At 40.8% G+C, this 21,064-nt stretch overlaps 1 protein-coding gene across 1 annotated transcript in view; it reads left to right on the plus strand.

Moving 5' to 3' along the window:
- Positions 1-21,064, plus strand: part of strbp (spermatid perinuclear RNA binding protein) — a 78,568-nt gene that overhangs the window by 51,785 nt on the left and 5,719 nt on the right. Inside the window, exons 4-16 of the mRNA XM_028601042.1 lie at positions 5,791-6,053; positions 6,745-6,913; positions 8,888-9,042; positions 9,549-9,555; positions 11,721-11,795; positions 13,629-13,724; positions 13,870-13,981; positions 14,726-14,823; positions 16,286-16,391; positions 17,189-17,272; positions 17,963-18,171; positions 19,591-19,743; positions 19,963-20,097. Of these exons, the coding sequence (XP_028456843.1) occupies positions 5,791-6,053; positions 6,745-6,913; positions 8,888-9,042; positions 9,549-9,555; positions 11,721-11,795; positions 13,629-13,724; positions 13,870-13,981; positions 14,726-14,823; positions 16,286-16,391; positions 17,189-17,272; positions 17,963-18,171; positions 19,591-19,743; positions 19,963-20,097 (1,662 nt within the window). The remainder of the gene's footprint in view (positions 1-5,790; positions 6,054-6,744; positions 6,914-8,887; positions 9,043-9,548; positions 9,556-11,720; positions 11,796-13,628; positions 13,725-13,869; positions 13,982-14,725; positions 14,824-16,285; positions 16,392-17,188; positions 17,273-17,962; positions 18,172-19,590; positions 19,744-19,962; positions 20,098-21,064) is intronic.

The raw sequence follows: 21,064 nt of genomic DNA on the forward strand, positions 1-21,064 counted from the left end.
GGAAGAATCACAGGCAACCGATTTTTGCTTCCCTCATACGATTTTACAGGTTGTGGATTATTCATATGTGGCTCTTCAGAAAGTTATCAGTTGTTTTTGTCTGAGCTTTATTGAAATAATTTGTTTTGGAGATAGATGTGGAATTTATGCAACAACTCTGACTTGTTTTGTACACTGCATGCAAAAATGTCGATTTCAGTTTTAGCTCCAAACAAAGTGGTTTAGATAATATGGCTAAACTGTTGGGTTGTTTACAATTTGTCTGGTCACCTGAATTGCTTATGTGTCATTCCCCTGCACACCTTGTTGTGGAGTTGTCGCTGTGTTTAATTTTCTACAGCCAATAGACTATAATGTCCAAACTTAATCTGAGCATGATATATTGAATTTGGAGAGATAGCAGCATTAACTTTGGCCCTAGAAGACACCTGAACTAAAAATGTTACTTCCAAGGATCAGCTTTAGGTCAATGTGCTGAAATTGGACACAGTCTAATTTTGTTAGTGAGTGACAGTGGTGGGTTGTTACAAGCATCTGGACAGAGATGATTTATGCTCACTCTAACACACGCTCAGTTGGACAGAAGAACATATTGCACAATTGACCTCTGGGTTATGTGCCGGTCAGGGTGGATTCAAGGACAACCATGGTGTTGTCTTTAACAGATTGAGTGTGCGTTTTTGCAATCAGGTTGTGAAGTCAGTTTTTTCTCTGAGATGTTTTGCTGTTTTTGTTTTTTTCATTAAAATTGAAAAACTTTATAAAAAACCCAGGGTAAAGCATTTTGTTTTAACAAATAACTTAATATTTTCAGTCAACCTTTCAAATTAATGTGAAATGTGAAATCCTTCATCGATTCTTATCTTGGCTACAGTAGCTTACTTATTGTGTCACTTGTCTAAATGTCTGCAACATTATCCGGGCACACGCTGGCCTAGACGGTTGATTCCTGTAAGTGAGTCCTCCTTAACTGCTCTGATTTACATGGTGATCCGAGCGTCTGGGCAACAACTCCCCCATAGTCAAGTAGTACTGACACACACACACACAGGATACATGGACACTCTTCGCAATGTGGTTTATGGCTGCTGAAGCATTTGCAACGGCTCATAAAATCTGCAACTGTTGGTCTGTTAAACACTGCTCTGAGAAGGCACACAAGTAATAAAGATACACATAGGATTGTACGCATGCATGAAGGCACACACACACACACACACACACACACACACACACACACACACACACACACACACACACTCACTCACAATTACACTGTTATCACCTTTTTTGTACAATACTTTTCAAAATATACCATGTTCTCTACAAAGAGAAGAGGTAAAACATCAGTTGGAAACAGTGAAAATATAGTTCATAGCTCAATAAAGAAACAGTGCAGTGATTCCCAATGTTCTGTAACAATTATTAATTTTATTAATTTATTAATCCGACTATTACATTTTCAGTTTGTCACAAATTGGTGAAGAATGCATCAACACATTTAAGTGCAAAATCCAAAGATTACACATTTCCAATGATATAAAACACATAAGCAGAAAATATTCATATTTCAGTTATGTATTAATCAATCAAAATTGTTGTAGGTTAATTTTCTGTTGATCAACTGATTGTTGCTCTGCGCCAGTGCAATTAAAAGCTGTATTGACTGTATTTCTTTTGTCCTGTTGCCTATGTTGCGAAGGAGGCTTAGGCTACATTTATATTGCTACGTTTTGTTTTTTAAGCAGAGTCTTGAGCCAAAAGTTATCTCCATGCACACGTGTTTTTAGCTCCAGTAGAAGAACTAATCTCTGTTTAAACTAACATGCCCAAAGCGCATATCTCATCAACATTCTTGTATACTGGGCATAAACAGGAGGCAGCATGTATACTCTGCCCATTGCTGTTAGTTGCCATGGTAATGTTAGTAGCTTAGTCTCAGAGACATCATGACCCAAATCACAAAGGTCTCCATTTGCGGCCGTTGAGACTGCAACCCTGGAGATTCCAAATCAAAACGGGGTCAAAAGTGTTTTCAAATTTCTCCGGTTTAGGGGCTCTGAAACGACAGAGCAGTGTGAACGCAAGGTGTAAACGTAGCAAAATATATTAATTTTTAAACCAAAACGTAGCAAATAGCAAATGCACCTGCGCCCATGGGCGTGCTGGTCTTACAGGGAGGTGTCTTCAGGTGAATTCTTGGCGTATTACAATCTTGAGGCAGCGGGACGTGATCGCGCCATTGACCTGTAACCTCTAAAGTCAATAGCGCAGCATTTCATTGATATTTTAACAGCGAATTAGTAAAATGTGCCTAGGGTTATGCACAGCATGTGCACACTATGCTTGTTACACACACACACAGGGAAACACAGCAGCACACAAACATGCAAAATATTACAAATACAAATATTATGGTGCAAATCCGCCATCATAATAGCAATGCGCCAAGGTACAAACGCGCCTGGCTTTTAAAGGGAATGGGAGATGACACTCTGATTGGTTTATTGCATGTTATGCCCAAAACACACCTATGAATTAATGAAGACACTAAGTGCAACCCTTTTGAACCATGCGCCCGGCGCACAGACCCTTTTTTCCGCCGTCAAACTAGCAAAAGTGGATTTGGACACACCCTAAACACACCTGCGCCACGCATTTCACGCCCTGCGCTTAAATCGTTAAAATAGGGCCCTTAAAATGTTTTTACACATGCCTCATAACACTAATGAATATTTATTGAAATCACATTTAAAAGTATTGATTGCCTGAAAATGTCAAATGAAGTCGTGCATGTCATGGTGATAAAAAACAAATAAGACATGATTTTAATATTGGCATATTCTTTCAAGGTATCTAAATTCACTCCATGTCTCTCCAGTGCCAAAGTGTTGGAGAATCACAATTGAGTCCCAGTGGGAATGAAGAGTCTAACCCTTCCGAATATTTGTGCCACACTCTACTGAGCTACACACGCTGCGAGGCTGCAGTTATTGTGCCGTGCTTGTCCTACATTCCCTTAGTAGCTTTATCTCACTCACTCTGGTGAAAGAGAATGCCACCAGTTCAATTAGGAATAGGATGAAGTGTGTGTGTGTGTGTGTGTGTGTGTGTGTGTGTGTGTGTGTGTGTGTGTGTGTGTTGTCAGTTAGCATGCCTGGTGTGTGTTTCTCTTTGAGTAGTGTGTGTAGTGAATAAAGGGAAATGTGGGTCTTGGAGATAAGCAGCTTGTTGAGAGCAGTCTCCTCATGTTGAACTGGGTTATGTACCTCAGGCTCCCCAACATAGTGCGATAACCTCTAATTGTTATCGCAACTATGACATTGATGATTTCAACAAGCGTTTCATTTATTTGGCAAAAAAAGGAGAATGTGTATACATCTGCAGGAATTTATGTGCCTTTTTAGCACATGAAGATTGAAATATTACAGAATATCAATTGAAATAACTTGCATTTATCAAACTGCCAACCTCAGTGTAGCTCTTACAAAAATGTTATCCTTTAAAAGAAAAAGAGAGGAACTCTTAAAGCTCCGTCTTTTGAATAAGTCAGAATATGTTAAACATAAAAACATTACAAATTACATTGTCAGTTAATTTCCTATCCTGGCCTGGGCTGGGACACACATTCATACGGTTTGATAAAGTACTTATCATTGCACTTAGAATAACGAGCGTAGCTGTCAGGTCCTCCTGTACGTCTCATCAAGGTATCTTGCGGCCCGTTGGCTCCACCCCTGAGCCTTTTATGGACTTCCTCTTCCAACAAGGAGAGAGCTGGGATTAATTAGGTGATTGGGGTTTTGGAGGGAAAAAGAAGAAGCAGGTTTTTGAACTGAGAACAAAAGAAGCAGAGAGAAAAGAGGAGAGGAGCTGAGTGAGACAGAGTGGTGGAAAGTACTGACAAGTGATCTGAACTAAAACTGTGTGACTAAGTGCTGTGACCTGGACTGGCTGACTACCCCCTGTGTACCGAACTGTTCTGGATGAGGACCTGTTTGTGGTTTACCTGTGGATTAAAGACAACGTGAATGGATTGTGGACAGTGAAGCAGTAGCCAGTGAAGTGTTGTGGAAATTCCCCTCATTCTCTGTAATAAACTTTTCAACTGTTTTCCAACTGTACTCCTGGTGCCGGCTTGTCTTATTGAACTAGTGACGTGGACACCCACACCCCTGGGCCTGCCACAAGGGAAAAAACGTTACAGCGTACATTGATGTTAAAAAGGACGGTCTGACATGTTTTGCACGATCTTTCGCTGTACGTTTTGTTGGTAACTTGTCCACATCTCTTCTTTTGCGCGAAAGGGAAACACACTGCCTGAGGTCACATACGGGCACCTGACGGGCACCAGTCTACATTGCACGTGTCGAACCGTGCGGCACACACACGCACCGAACCGAGACAAGCAGACTGAACTGTCGGATGTTTTTTCATGAACCGTACCACCCCTACACACACACACACACATATATATATATATATATATATATATATATATATATATATATATATATATATATCCAAGCACTGAGGAATTAATATGAAATATGTTATGACAATAACTGTATATTTCTGTTATTAATTATACAGTTGCCCCAGAGAATTTACATTATGTGTATTGCTGCAAATGTGCTTTGATAATAGATTGTAATGCACTCTCAGTGTAATTATGCTTGCAAAGGGTTATCCCATCATCCATTCTCTACATTGCCACTTAAGTTCCCCATTGTATCAGTTTTCCATTACATTTAATTACATTAGTTAATACCTAATGGTCAGATGTTTACAATTTCTCACATAACAAAAGCCACCCACTGAAATGCTGTGACACGTTAAAAGATGTAAACGGCAGACATATATTTTACAAGGTGTTTTTTCATATAAAATCACAGGGACCCATCTGGGTGGTATTAATTGCACAGTGCGAATCACAAAAGCCTCAGTTGCATCTGCTCTTCTCCTTCATCTCTTTACTTTTCCATTCATCTTTGAGTTCAGCCATTTTATGTCCTTTTTTTCTTTTTAAAGATTATGAACTGTTTCCACAGCCCTCCTCTGCTGTCCTCTATTCTCTTCTTTCTTGGCTTCCATTGCATGCCCCCTTGTATTTTCTAGAGTTTACTCTCTTCTGTGTTACCCCCTGTCTGATGTCTCCCACCTGATCTCCATGTTCCAGTCTTTTCCTCCTGATCCCTCCCAGAGAGTAAGAAGGAGCAAATGAGAAAAAAAAGAGCTGAAATAAATTCCCAGGGCCAGAATGTCTGATTGAATCTGGACAGGTAGAGAGGATATGAGGATGGTGGTCAGATGAATTTCTGATAGCTGTGTTAACATGTGCATGTCAGGGTCAGTGCCATTAAATGGAAGCTGTCACTGAGTTACAAATTGATTTCTTTACCATAAAAAAGATACATGTGCAGTCTGCAGATAGCAACACACACAAAACACCATTTATCCTCACGCTTGGTGAGACAGTAAGTGTGTGTTTGTCTTGATTTTGTTTCTTGCTGTTCGACTGTGGTGCAAGCATTTGTGCGAACGTGTGTGTGTGTGTGTGTGTGTTTGTTTCTTTTGGGTGCGTGATGGAGAGAAGTCAGGCTTCAATGGGGAGGCCAAAGCTTGATTTGATGGATTAAAGTTCAATCCATTGTTAAAAACCTCTCTCCGGTGGTGCCCTTGCTGTGTGTGTTTGTGTGTACAGGTTTGTGTGTTTTAGTGTTGCCAGTCAATTTTAATCAGAAAGTACTACATTTGAAAACTAACTTCTCGTTCATCTTTGACTTTCAGAGGTCCTTCCGTTCCTTTAGTAACGATGACCGCCACGTCATGGCGAAACACTCCACCATCTACCCCTCCTCTCAAGAGCTGGAAGCCGTTCAGAAGTTGGTGTCCACTGTCGAGTGCGCCCTCAAACACGTCTCTGATTGGCTGGATCAGAGCAGCAGCGACGTCCACAGCCAAGTCGACAGCCAACCAGCAGACAGCACAGAGGAGGACGATCCTGGTGATGAGCCCAGCAGTGAAACTGAGGATTCCAGTGACAGCTACAGGTGGGGTAGTAGTGATGAATAACAGAGCCGAAACTAATGTTTTATTTTATTTTATTATTAATTTATTTATTAATGGTTTTGATTATTTATTCTATATAATAAAAAAAATCCATAAACTTGACATGACATAGGAGGCGACGTCCTCTTGTTTTATCTGGCAAAAATGTTAGAGGAATGGTTCGACATTTTGGGAAATACACTTTTTTTTTTTTTTTTTTTTTTTTCGTTTTCTGGCAGAGTTAGATGAACAGCAGGAGCATGTGCGGCTCCAGAGGAAATTAACTTAACCACTTGACAATCTCTGGGCACATTCTCCATGGTCGGCTATCTTGATGAATCATTTTTATTAAGGGTTTACTACTTCTCTTTAAGGTCTTGAATTGCCTTGGCGGATTTTATTTTGCAATCTTAACTGGCAGCTTGGAATTTTATCTTTTAATCATACAGCTATTTTGAAGAAGTGTTGTTATGTTTGGCAAAGGATGTTGGAAACTTCTTTAGGACTGAGTTTGATTGACGATGATTTTTTTTCTTCTTTTAAATCTATATATCACAAAGTAATTTTCCTTTGACAGTATTTTGTTGGATGTATTAACGTTTGAATTTTCTCAGCTGTATATTGAAATGGGTGTGTCCTTGTATTCATAACCACATGAGACACGAATGTTACTTTATTTTCCCTTAAAAACAGAGAGCCAAGCAGTGGTAGCGTGCTGTGTGGAGTGATGCGGATCGGCCACGTGTCCAAAGGCCTCCTGATCAAAGGCGACATGGACCTGGAGCTGGTGCTGATGTGCAGAGACAAACCCACACAGACACTGCTGGACACTGTCTGTCACAATTTACCCACACAGATAGAGGTTAGAGACACAGACTAGCACAGGTGCATACATACAGGCACATAATGCTGCTTCTAAGTCTCTGTCTTTTGTTTTCTCTCACACACTCGCTCCCAAACATATTGCTAACACACACAACCTTGCATCAAACCTTCAGTCATAGTCTGCCAAATGCAATCCGAAAAAGTTCTATTTTTATTGCACAGTCCTCTCCAATGTCAAGAATTAAGTTATTTGGATAAGCTTATGCATTTAACGAGGGTTTCACACTGCTAGGTGCGTGTGTATGAGTTTATGTGTAAGTGTAAAGAGAGTGTTGGCATAAGTAGGCAAGAGACAGCAATGTTGTCAAGTGAGAAGTTGAGAGGTGTTTTAGTATGCATGAGTCATGTGTGATTAATGCTTTTTGTCATAAGCTCTGTGTCATGTTTCCTTAAGTCATGGCAAAGAAAAACTGAACACACGGATCCCTACAGGACACAGAGTGCAACCAAAATGCAGGCACAAATAGGCAGGACATATTTTTCATCTTTTTTACATGCAGTGATTCTTGAACTTGTTTGCTTGTAATGTTAAAATGATCTAGGAATTAAATAGTATTCCACTTTTTCTGGCCTTATGTAGCTCCTAGGGATTAGAATCCCCCATGTAAATCCCTTAAGCAATTTGTTCGATATATATTGTGGCAGCCAGGTGAACTTGTGCATTCTCTAAAAATCTTTCTAAAAGGCAAAATATTTAGCCATGACAACTAACGTGTTAAAAACTCCCTAGTCTATATCCTTTGCGTTCCACTTCCAGGATTGCTCCGGTGCTGCAGGAAATTCTGCCGGATGCATGTATTTTCCGTTTCCTTCCGCTTTCTTTGTGTTGGAATTTTAAATTCGGTGGATTCATGAGGACTATTGTCAGATCAGATCTCTACAGTGTAAATTGAGACAGCTAGCTAGACTATCTGTCCAATCTGAGGTTTTCTCGCACAACTATTTTGCAGTGGCTCTGTGCGGAGTTTAGCACCACCCATGATGATTCTGATTAGTTTAAAGAAATATCTTTAAACCAGAGCAAGTTTTCCACCCATCCCCGAATGATATGTGGAGTAGCCAGACTCTCCTTCAGCGCGCTTTGGAGGAGGGTCTGGCAAAGCATAGACTAAAAACTCCCCCAACTGGCTGGCTAGTGCAGAAATTACTCAATGAATAAATTATGCCCCTGTGCCTCTTCTCTGCTCGTTCTCTTTTGCAGTTAAGTGGTGTGAGAGAGAGAACGACAGGAAGTATGTGTGTGTTTTCTGTGTGTGTGGGCAGGGAGGTAATCTCATGTCTCGGCCCAGTGACCAGAGATTCAGATTTTCTCATCAGAGCAGCAGTGTTAGAAAACACACACACACACACACACACACACACACACACTTGTTTTTGTCACTTAGGAGGACATCGTAATGACTTACATTAATGTCCTGGAAGCTTATGCCTGGTGCACAGGAGAGGATTTTCAAATCTTAACTGACATATTAGCAATATATTACCGATTTTAATATTTTAATCGCAACAACATCACACACACCAGTGAAGACGGAGGATCACACACTTTATACTAAACAATTTCAGAGTGTCAATTCTTGGGCCTGGGATCTCACAGAAACTTGCGTGATCAAACGTGACATTTTTAGATCTGTGTTTTTGTCCATTATGATGTACGTCAAAGATTCTTCTCACATTTCAAAATTCTGCTTAAGTTCAGGATATAAGTCACATCTAGGGACCAAAATAGCCCCATTTGGAACTTTCAAGAGATCAGGTATCTTCAGCGCTAATCAGTTTCTCTTGAAACAAATTCTCATGCACATTATTCAGTTGATATTTCTCCTTTTCTACCTGGTGATGTTGTTGCAGCAGCAAGCTCAGATTGATTTTGCTTCTTTTTCACCTGCACTGAGTCATGCTGTGACGTTGGCCTCTGACCATCCAGTTATGTTTGTTTAACACATGACAGAAGCTGACAGAAGAGAAATATGAGGTCATAAGCTCCTTGCCCGAGGCAGCCATCTTGGTACGAACTACAACAGAGCCCAAACTCACACTGACGATTACCCTAACCTCACCGGCCATGAGGGAAGATGAGGAGGAAGAGGAGGAGGAAGAGGAGGAGTTGGAGAATGGGGAGGAAGGACAGCATGAGGAGGAGGAAGAGGAGGAGGAGGAAGTGGAGGAGGAAAAGCAGGAGCAGGAGAAGAAGAATGGGCGAGGTAGGAACGCACAAGTTACAGTTTTTCCCCCTTTCTCACTCCACACCCCAACACACAATTTAATTTTTATATTGTATTTGTATGTTTTAGAACTGTTTTAATTTCCCTTAACAAGAGGTCAGAGACCTCACCTAACTGATGTTGACACAAGACAAGACAGCTACAGGATACATACCACCCCCACACACACACACACACACACACACACACACACACACACACACACACACACACACACACCTTTTTCATGGGTAGCAGGAACTGATTATAATTGGTTGTGGGAGGTGGGACAGGGAGGCAAGGCCAGCAGGGCAGCCAAATCAATAACCGAGCAGTAGCAAGCTGCCCATCCATCCTTCGGCTCCCGTCCAACCAGACACTCCAGTCTCAGAAAAAGATGAGAGATAGCATGAAGGTTAGCTGTACATCACTCCATGTGCCACGGCAAGACGGAGAAGACTGTTTGTATTTTTCTCGCACACCCGAAAGAAGAGGAGAAGCCATACACACACAGTAGTATTTTGTATGAATTAAGATACCTGTGACACTGGATATCTAATTGCTCAGATGCAGTCAGGCAGCCGTGGAGCTCATGTCTGGTCAGAAATGTATTAGTAACGTATTAGAGAGTCTGTAACAAATCTCTGAAAGACACATAAGCTCATGCACAACAACATGGTGCACACATTTAATAGAAGTAAAAGCTATCCACCGGAATGTTTTTAGTAAGCTTTATAATGCCTTCGGATCTGATCTCATGCAATCCATACATTGATTTAAAATAGTGCTTGGTCATTTTATCTGACACTTCACTCAGTCACCATGTGAAATGGGGATTACTGTGTTTGCTTTTATACATTTCACAAGACTATGTACAGTTGAATATTTGATTGAATATAAGTTATGCCTGCTGTGACAGTAAATTAGAGGAGACATGGTAGCAAAGGGAATTTTTTTAATCAGACTGAGGGGGAGGACAGCATCAGTAACACAGAAGGAGATAATGATAAAATAAGAGCGTTGAGTGAGGGAGCGGCCAGCAGAGCGTTTGAGAGGGCAGCGTGAGGACAAGCAAGTGAGAGGAGAAAGACTATAATGATTCACTAGCAGCAGAGCGGCTCCACATGCAGCTGTGATCACTCTGACAGACTTTGAGATACACCATTAGACATCACACAGATACACAAATACACACACCACTCCATGCATTAAACAAGAGGAGCTACGCTGCAATAATGGCCAGATGAGTTCAGGGATAACGTGAGATAGATGGTGCTACACATTGGACACATATGACATTTCAACTTAATACCTCTTCTGGGAAAGGATTTTCTTTTCACGGGAGAGTGATGAGGAAACTATTTACCTACAGTAGTCGTGTTTTCATAGAGACCCAAAAGACTCTTTAGTGTGTTTTATGTCACTTCCAGTAGGTCTCCTACACAATAAACCCTCTTCAGAAACTGTAACTGCACTCATTCATACACAGCTGCGTTTGATTCAGCTCTCCTTGCACATCATAGATTTTGTGCTGAATCTAAAGTAGCAGAATGGGTGAGATGCTTGGCGGCTTGAATCAAACGCTTACGTATAAAAACCGTAATGCTTCTCTTTTACCAACCACGTTGCTCTGACTAAACCCTGCCTCGATCCCTCCTGTGTTGTGTTTGTGAGACTGGGTCAAACAATTTTAGACTCTTTTTTTTTTCTTCATTTTAGTTCTACTTTAGGATCGCTTGATTCTGTGTTTGCCCAGACAGGGAGTTGAATTGCTTTCTCTGCACCATTTCTCTATGAGCGTGTGAAATCAAGTGCATTTAAGTAATCCAGAAGAAAAATGAACTCCTATTTTGACTCCTGCCTGGTGCATACTGGATCAAAATAAATAAAATCCTCAAATACTTAAAGGAGAGATTGATTTAGCTTGCTGGGCACAGCAATGTGAATGGATGTGTCCCAACAATGCCCATACATTAAATCAAACACTCCTTAGGTATTTGTTAGGTGTATGTCTGTGGGGGGGCTCTCCATCCCACAAAGTTGTCTCTTCCCTTGTAACCCCAGTTGCTCTCCCTTTCACTGATTTGTCAGTGACTGGATGGATATAAATGACTAAATCACTGTTAAATAGTGTGTGTAATTTTCAACACACACAGTATATGTATATAGGGGCAATGCATCCTGCATTACTATGTGCTAGAGATGTCAACATGTGATGCAGTTAACACATGTTAGACTGATCACAGTGCTGAAAATGACACACCGTTTAAAGAGTGAGGACGTTTTTCTGAGCATTTATCACAGATCTGTAACCTTTAGAGAGTCAGAGCTTTCTACAAGGAGAGGAACAACTTTATGGCATGAAAAGCACCTTGTATGTATCAAAATATCCATGCATGTGTGTGTATGTATGTGTGCATTTACACACAATTTCAAGTGTGTCTGCACACATTCACACACACACAATTCAAACACACACACTCAGACATGACGTGTGTGTGTTTTACATTCTCTATATTGGGTTGTTATTGTTTTGTGGCAGTGTTGGGTGCTGCTGCGCAGAGAGTGGAGGCTGAGGAGGAAGAGGGGGAGGTGCTGGATAGACACAGATGTCTGTTGGCCCTGGCAGCGCTGCGACACGCCAAGTGGTTCCAGGTCGGCACCCACTCACTTCCTGTCTTCCTGCCTGATGCTTATTGTAGCCTGACGATTCACCCAGAAGCCATTCACTCACTGTCAGCTAAAGCTGTGGTGCTTAGTAAGGCTCTGACACAGCAACCCGAGGGTCGACCGTCGGCAGAAACGCAGTCAGACTGATCACTCGGTTCCCCAAGGTCAAAAAAGTGCCTCGGAACACATAGGCGCCCATTTATGTTTTCCTCCGTGGGTGCTCACGGGCACACGCCCTTTAAAAAAAAAGTAGTCAAAAAATGTTTGCATTTCAGAACCTTAGGAAATGGACAGCGGCCGACACGAACACACATGCCTATTAACTCGATAATAAAGCCGTAAAGTAGGCTATCTTTCAACTCAGGACAACGCCACTAAGAAAATAAGAATCAATGCCACCTGTTGTTATCTTCACTAAAGAGGCGTTTTCATCTGAGAGATGCTGTGATTGGTGAATAGCATATGGAGACTGACAGCGACATAACCAATCACACTATGACAGACGCTTCACTTAGTACGAACTGCAATGTTTAATTTTAAATGAATGTGGCAGTCTGGCACACGTGGGTGCTCAGTATTTTCCATGGGTGCTCGAGCTCCAGAGCACGTGTGCGAGACGTAATACGTCTCCATAACAGCAGGTCGGCGCAAATCTGTATTGGCGTCCCAAAAAATTACACAGAGACACAGAGCACACTTTCGTCATTGTTTTCATCAGAGTGTTGATAGTAGTCAAGAAGGATTGTTGTTGTCATTACTCGCTGAACTGACTAAAATACGATGGCTAGTAATAAGAAGATACTGGCGTTGTCCGCTCCGGTTTTCTCGTGCACTGATTCGCCAGTCGAGGGCTAGCACTCCACCAATCAGATTGGTAATTGAGTCCGACTGCCCACTGGCCGATTCAACAAGTCAAATTGGCCAAAATGGATGCCGATGGCTCCTCCGACTGACGACGGCACGGAACACACGGAACAGACTCGAGTCACCGACCTCGCTAGACTGTCCAACAGCCGATAATCGGGTTGGTGTGTCAGCGCCTTTATACCCACTCAGATTAGACTAATCTAAAGTAGATAGAAGTGTGAAAAAGACTTTACTTTACTATAGTCAAAGGCAATATGGCTGATAAACGTATGTTTTTATGCTTGCTTATCTCCAGTTCAGTTTTACAAATCATGAACAAAAATTGCCAAATATTACACATCACTTAATGAATAAATACTTTCAGATTCTCTCAATTTTTTAAAATGTTTCCTAAAAGTGTATTTTCGTTATATACAATGTTGCACTGTATATGGACTGGAAAAAAGAATCGTAAGGCTACAAAAGCAATGGTTGATACTTCTTTTCTTTTTGGCTATTATGTGAACCTGCCTGCTCTGTACAGTATGTCAATGCTTCCCTTTGATTCCCCTCCCATACCCTTTCCCCATCTGTCTCCCAACTCACTTTCCTTACTGACAACATTTTACAAGTTCAGAATGCAGGTATTTTCTGAAGACATAAACAAAACTCAAGAGATTTTTTTTCTAATCAAGAGCAATATTTTTAGTAAACATAAGTAAACATGTTTAGTAAAATAATTCAAAATGTTTAGTGTCATAAACTCAAGATATTCATTCTCTGTGGGGTTTTAGGCAGATGCAATTACTTCATTAAGTGGCTTTTTTGTGTAAAGCAGGATGTTTATCTATATGTATCTGTTTTCACACTGCACTCAATTTGTTCCCTTCCTCCCTCTCTTTGTTTAATCTTCCTTTTTGCATTCTTTCACCTTTCCTTCTTCACCTCTCTCCATCCCTCGATTTCCCTCAGGCTCGAGTGAACGGGCTCAAGTCCTGCGTTATCGTTCTCAGGATACTTAGAGACATGTGCAATAGACACCCTATCTGGGAACCTCTCAAGGGATGGGTGAGTCTTTTGCTGTAATTACCTGAAATTAAAAGAAAGTTCAGCACCTTTTATACATTTTTTGTGCATTTGTGCATTATTCCGTGTGTGTGTGTGTGTGTGTGTGTGTGTGTGTGTGTGTGTGTGTGTGTGTGTCTTCCTACAGCCCTTAGAGCTTATCTGCGAGAAGGCAATTGCCACCTGTAACAGACCTCTTGGGGCGGGAGAAGCTCTGCGTCGGGTCATGGAGTGTCTGGCCTCAGGCATACTACTACCAGGTATGGTGTGTGTTTGTGTGTGTGTTTTCATGCAAATTGGCATCAGTGGTGAACGTAGTGAGGGAACGTGGTTGGTTTGGGTAGATGAGATGAGATCCTGTATATCGAGCCTCTGCTTAGCACATTTTTGAGCTGTTTCTCTAAGAGAGGTTGAGACATTATCAATGACCCAGGATAGCACAGCTGTCTGGGGAAGGTCATCATTACCAGAGCATCTTAATTAGGAGCAGCTGAAGGGTTCTTTACAAAATGTTGTGTATCTTTGGCAAAAATCCAATTATTCAAAAGTATGTGAAAACTGAGTTTCATTTTTTTTTATATATATTTGGATGCTTAAGCCAGTTATGTTCTTCTAGACTGAGGCTTATTACGGTCCTATTTTAGAAGGTACTGAGAACAGTTAACTTTTAATATTTAAAAAGCGATAATAGCTGTGTCATAATGTTACAGGGAAAAAATGTGCCACCCTGGCAGGAGAAAATTTACTGACCTACAGTATTCAAATGTACTACATATTTGGCACAATTAGAGGTTGAGAAGGTTTACCTTTTTAATTAAGTGACTGGTTTGAATATTTCCCAGCCAATTTGAACAGTTAATTATTCTGTTGCTTTTATTTTATCAGACAGGATTTCCATTGTTGCTTACTCCATAACAGTGAAGCCTAATTAAATGTCGCGGCAGTGTCTGTACATAAAGTGACAAAAACTGACTTTGTGTGTCATGTTCTGTCGCTTCCCCCAGGTGGTCCAGGTTTACACGACCCATGTGAGAAAGAGCCAACAAACACACTAGCCAACATGACCAACCAGCAGGCTGAGGCCATTACCTACCGTGCACAGGTACACAGCAACAGACACACACACACACACACACACACACACACACACACACACACACATACACACACACATGTCAGCTTAAAGACACAATTGTTATCACCCAGCTGCCATTGCCGTGAGCTCTCAGTGTTTGGGAATCAGTAATCAACACACCTATTACCACACAGAAAGACCCCATCACCACCCCAACCACACAATCTGCATGCACACACACACACACACACACACACTTGTGCAACGTGCATGCACTACCTGTGTGGTGCTGCATTTTAATGATTGGTGTGGGAAACTATTGCCATTGCAAGCCATAAATCCATCTCTGACACCTCGAGGACGTATTGGTGTGCATGCACTGTGGGCGTGCGTGCTGTCATGTCCTTCTTCACACACACACTCGACTGAGCAGCGCAGCCTCTGAGCTGCATGGCTTAGTGAATCCTGCCTTGCATTTCCTTTGAAGACAGCCTGAACGAGGCTGGAATGTCAATGGGCATAATTGTATTGGAGCAGATACAAGAGCTGATAGAAGAGAGGGAGCTGTTCTGTCAATGAGCTACACCAAGCCTCATGAATATCTAAAGCACTCTACCTCCCTAATGGATTTGTATTAGCAGGGCCACTGTGACCGTTTCTGCTTATCTTTCAGATTTATTGTGTAGATTGAGGATGTGTACAATAGATAGAGAATGATAAATTAACACATAGACATACTGTTCAGTATGTCTGCTGATGGTATTGATATTAAGAGGGGAAACAAATGTAAAAGCTTGTCTACTCCAGTTATCTTTGTGGATAAACTTTATGATGTGTGTTGAAATCATGCATTTTATTAATTTGCACTGTCCCCTTTCATAAATAAACTGAATTGAATTGAGATAACTTAGGTGTTAGGTGTTTTTTAGAAGTTTTTATAGATGTGTAGACATTCGTTAATGCAGATCTGGCTGAGATTTAGTGTTCATTTACATATGTACACCTTTGCCCATGTCCTTTTATGTTTGGACATGGCCTACTAATATTTGTGAAGATACTATACTCGTAACAGTTTTGTCTCTCAGTTTTACGACCAGAATTTACCACCTACTGCTTTGTCCTAAAAAGCACATCAGCTTCACTTCACATTTAATGTAAACTTTACAACAGAATTTCAGGACAAAATGTACATTGATTCATCATTCTCTTCATGAAGGAAAATACAGTATGTCACAGTAAGACTGCTGTAAAAATAGAATATTTACATATTTAACATTAGATTGAAAGGGCCATTTCCATTTTTCTTGCAAACTGGAAGTTTGCTGTTTGAAAACGAAGTCTGCATTTAGGACACAGGGAAGGTCTAAGAAACAAACTATGAAGTTGCATTATGGGAATAATAATTTGACTATGTTAATGTCCATACTGTTAATAGTTTAAATGTATCTTATATGCTTTTCTTTCTTTCACCGTGTGTTGCCTTCAACAGCATGCTCTCAGACTCATGGCATTTGGAAAAATTTACAAGGTGTTGGAGATGGAGCCTCTTCCCTCAAATAAACCATTGCAGAAATACCCTTGGTCTGATAAAGAAGGTGCGTCTACCTGACTGTCTACCTCAACCTGTCTGTCTTTCTGTTCTTGTCTGTGCCTGAGTATCTGTCTATGCAGGCTTTCAGTTTGTATGTGTCCATTTTTCACTCTGTTAATCTGTGTGAAGGCTTGTCCGTCAGTCTGTCACTCTCACATAAAACCTATAGCATTCCTGGGTTCAGGCAGAGGGCTTTCGTACATAGGTCGGACTTACCATCAAATCTTTTCATGACCTTTCTGGATGCATTAGGTGTTTTTTCTACACACCAGCACTGTCAATATTGCTGACATGCACCATCAAAATTAGATTTTTTTGCCTGCTTTTTCCACTGTAATTTATTTTCAGTGTCACAGCAAAAAAGACACTGTGAAATGTTGTTAACTTGTGCTTGCTTTATGCAGGATTGTTTCTGCTTTTGTTGAATGTTCAGACAATAGAAATTTGGCAATTTTCAAAGCGGCTTTCATGGAAAATTGACTCAAACCCTTTGGTGCCTCGTGACGCTGACATGGAAAATTGCCAGAGCATTTACAGATTAAGGTGCATATAGGAAAGGAGCTTATATGTCTTCCTCATTGTTTGCTGGTCTGCCTGTCTGTTCTGTTTATCTTGTCTGTGAGTTTATCATCTTAATGCTTCTTCTCACATATTGCTTGTTTTCAGCACCATTGCCCTTTCTTTTCTGTCACACTCAAGCGCCTTTGTATGTGTTCATATAAACATCTCTAGTAGTCACTGATTGATTAGTAACTCTCTCTGTGTTTCGCTCTGCATCTCTCCCTCTTGCTTTCTTTCCAGGCTTAGGTCTGAAGAGGCCATATGAGGATGGAGCGATGGATGACAAGGACGTCATCAAGAAGATGAAGAGGAATCTGAGAAAAGGTACGAGAAGAAAGGAAAGAGAGCATGGGCAGTGTAATTACCTGATTGTTCCTGTTAATTAACCTCAATCTAATTTAAAGATGGGAAGAAAAGAAATGCTTGACTTAAGAGAGTAGGCAAAAGAATACATACCATCTTACAAATGTTTTATTCAGCATTGGTCTTTGGTTTTATTCAAACCACTGAGAAGATAGCAGCAATGCTTAGAGATAGAAGCATTCATATTCGGTTGTCTGCAGACAAGCCTTGCTTCTCTTCCCTGTCTCTATTTTTTCCCTGTGTGCTTCTCTCCCTTCCACCTTCCTTCCATCCCTTGGAAGCAGATCAATAGTATTGATTGCTAATGTTTTAGTAGGCCACCCAACCATCCCCAGCTCTTTTTTCATACAAGGAGAAGATTAACCATGACTAATGGAGACAGAGAGACATTTTTTAGATATTGGCAAACAGGGGGAAAGTGATTGAAAGAGAAAGAAAATAGAGAGGCACAGTTATTCATCATGAAAACAACCAGCAAGTGTGCAGAAAACCTTTAGAAAATGTGATTTATTACTTAAAGTATCCCTGAATTGGCCCAGTCTGTCCAATTCCGGCTGGATAATTGGAACACCCCCTACAAAACCTTATTAAATCAATCCTAATATGCTCTACTTTCTATGGTAACCATACCCCCTCCATTTTTTGCATTAGTCCTAGACAGTAAAGCCATAGACTCCAACCAGCCAATGAACGCCCTGATGCGGTTGAACCAGATCCGGCCGGGGCTGCAGTATCGCCTGCTGTCCCAGTCGGGCCCGGTTCACGCTCCGGTCTTCACCATGTCTGTGGATCTGGATGGAACTATTTACGAAGCATCTGGATCCTCCAAGAAGACCGCCAAGCTCCACGTCGCCGTCAAGGTAAGGAGGAAAAGGAGTGATGTGTGTGAAGTGTGTGAAGTGTGTGAAGTGTGTGTGTGTGTGTGTGTGTGTGTGTGTGTGTGTGTGGGTGTGTGTGTGTGTGTGTGCGTGTTTTATGTATGTGCAACTGACAGGAGAAGAACATCCTCTTTGATATATGTTTGTGCTTACTTGGACATACTGTACATACAGAACAGAGAAATTATATAAAAAAAGACTCATTAATACAAAAAACAGAAAGGTAGGTGTGTGTGTGTGTGTGTGTGTGTGTGTGTGTGTGTGTGTGTGTGTGTGTGTGTGTGTGTGTGTGGGTGTGTGTGTGTGTGTGAAGGGATGGAGGTGGGTAAATCCATGTAATCCCAAAGTGGTTGTGAACAAAGAGGCTCTCCAGAGCACAGAGCTGGGATAATCCACTATCTGCTCCGTTCCCATAAAAGGCTCTTTCTCCCCCTTTTCCATTCTCTTTTTCGCTCACTTTCTCTCATGCACTCACCTTTTGATCTCCCCTTCTCTCTCTCTCTCCCTCTCTCTCTCTCTCTCTCTCTCTCTCTCTCTCTCTCTGCTGTACTCTCACTGTATTGGCTGGTTCAGCAGCAGTAACACAATAACCTATTTAGGTGAAAACATGTCATTCTTCTAATATCTTTTGCATGCATATTGTTCTGAATCACTTTGCTGATCTTTGTGCTGTCGAGGACTTACAGTACAGTCAACCAATGTGACTGTACAGCCAGTGCATTATAATGGCTTTATTGTAACCATTGTGTGAGTTAGATTGAACTCTGTTATGTCAGTACATGCAGTATTCTGCAGTATATTTAGTACAGCTTCCAGTGTATTTTCTGTTATGTCAGTACATGCAGTATTCTGCAGTATATTTAGTACAGCTTCCAGTATATTTTCTTTGTCAAAATATAGTCATTTGTCTCATCAACACATAACCACAAAAAACGTCTGTTCAAAACAGAGTCATCACACAAAAAAGGGACATTAATTTATCACTGGGAATTTGTTCTCATATTGCACAAGCTAGCTCATCCCATTTAGTGTGTTATTTCAACAATTTAGCAAATACTATATGTATCTAAGATGTTTCCATTCAGCTAGCTACAGTAGATAGCCAGTAACACACCTCTGTGTTAGACAACATGACATTAGATCTCAATAATGCGGAAAGAGATTTTATATTTATTCTTATATACTTTAAAGTGTTTAGGTGAACCTATTTTACTAAATCTATGACATTGTGTATGTGTGTAAGTACAGTAGTAAGTGTCTTTTTGTTAATCATTTTGGATTTTCAAATCAACAAAAACAACACAAAGAAATTAGAATCCACATTTTTAGCTTTAGTTTTTAGTTTGCCGTTTCTTTCCTATCCAACTTCTTTTTTATTTTATCATCATCTTGCCTGTCTAGGTTCTCCAGGCAATGGGCTACCCAACAGGTTTTGACTCAGACCTGGACCCCATGAGTTCAGATGAGAAGTCGGATGGTGAGGGGAAGAGCGAGACGTCGTCACACACTAGCAATAACCCACCACACTCCACGGACAGTTCCAACACACTGGAGGTGGGGATTGAGAAACATGCGCTGATACACGAATGCATAAACTCAGTTCAAATGCTTTTTTAATGTTCCACGTCTGAGATTTTGATTGTAAGTGATTAAAATGTAACGCTCACTCTGGTTAAGACATAAAAGGTATCCAAACTTTATTACATAATGCTCCGTCTTCCAGGTTTACTGTCCACGGTGTGCTTACTAACAAAGCGTTTTTTCACTTCCCAGGTGCGAACTCAGGGTCCCATACTGACTGCGAGTGGGAAGAACCCCGTCATGGAGCTAAACGAAAAGAGACGAGGCCTCAAATACGAACTCATCTCTGAAAGCGGAGGCAGCCACGACAAACGCTTTGTTATGGAGGTGAGAGCTTCATGTACACACTATGGCTGGGCGATATGGATAAAATAAAATATCACAATATTTTTGACCAAATACTTCGATATTGATACCGCAACATTATTGTAGTGTTGACTATTGGTGCTTTCACAAAATATTTACACAATGAGATTTTTGATAAATAATTATCAGTAATGTGGATATAATGACTAAGTGGGTAAAGGCAAATAATAGAACAGTTACAACAGTCTGGTAAGTTCACAAAATGACATGACTTTACTGTAATGCAGCCTTTCAAACCAGGAAAAGACAACACTTATGCCATATTACGATATTACGATATCCAAAATCTCAGATGAAATCTAGTCTCATATCACGATATCGATATAATATCGATATATTGCCCAGCTCTAGTACACACACGGACTGACTCTGACAAAACATTATAAAACATGTACACATGTAAACGAGTGTGGAGCCATGACATGTAATCAAAAAAATATAGAAAAACTTAACATACACATGCATTTGTGACACATACAGAAGCTGAGCCACACACTCAGAAACAGGCTGATCACCGGTAGTGTCAATCAGTCCACTTGGTTCCTGGAGCAGGCCTGTTCTCTGTTGGATGTCTTGTTTTGCGACATGCCTGGCTGCTTCATTGCTCTGCTGATTGATTAGCAAACCTGCTTGACAGCAGGGCAGCGCTAAATAAGCCATCCTGTTCAGCCAGACTTGCTGGCTGATTTACTAATGACATGATAAATGAATGGGTTTTGGGCAAAATTATTGTGTGATTGTTTTGACAGATCTGTAGCATACATGTGAAACCACTATTAGAAATAATTAGATTAGAAGATCTATTGTTGAAAAAATACTTTTTACCAGATGCCCAAAATGCAGTGTTCCTTTTGTCTAACTTTTATCATGAAAAAGGATTTGATTCATATTTACAGTACAGTCTGTGCTTGTGTTTGTGTGTGTGCAT

This window comes from Perca flavescens, chromosome 16 (assembly GCF_004354835.1).
Source record: "Perca flavescens isolate YP-PL-M2 chromosome 16, PFLA_1.0, whole genome shotgun sequence".
NCBI classification, from domain to species: Eukaryota; Metazoa; Chordata; class Actinopteri; order Perciformes; family Percidae; genus Perca; species Perca flavescens.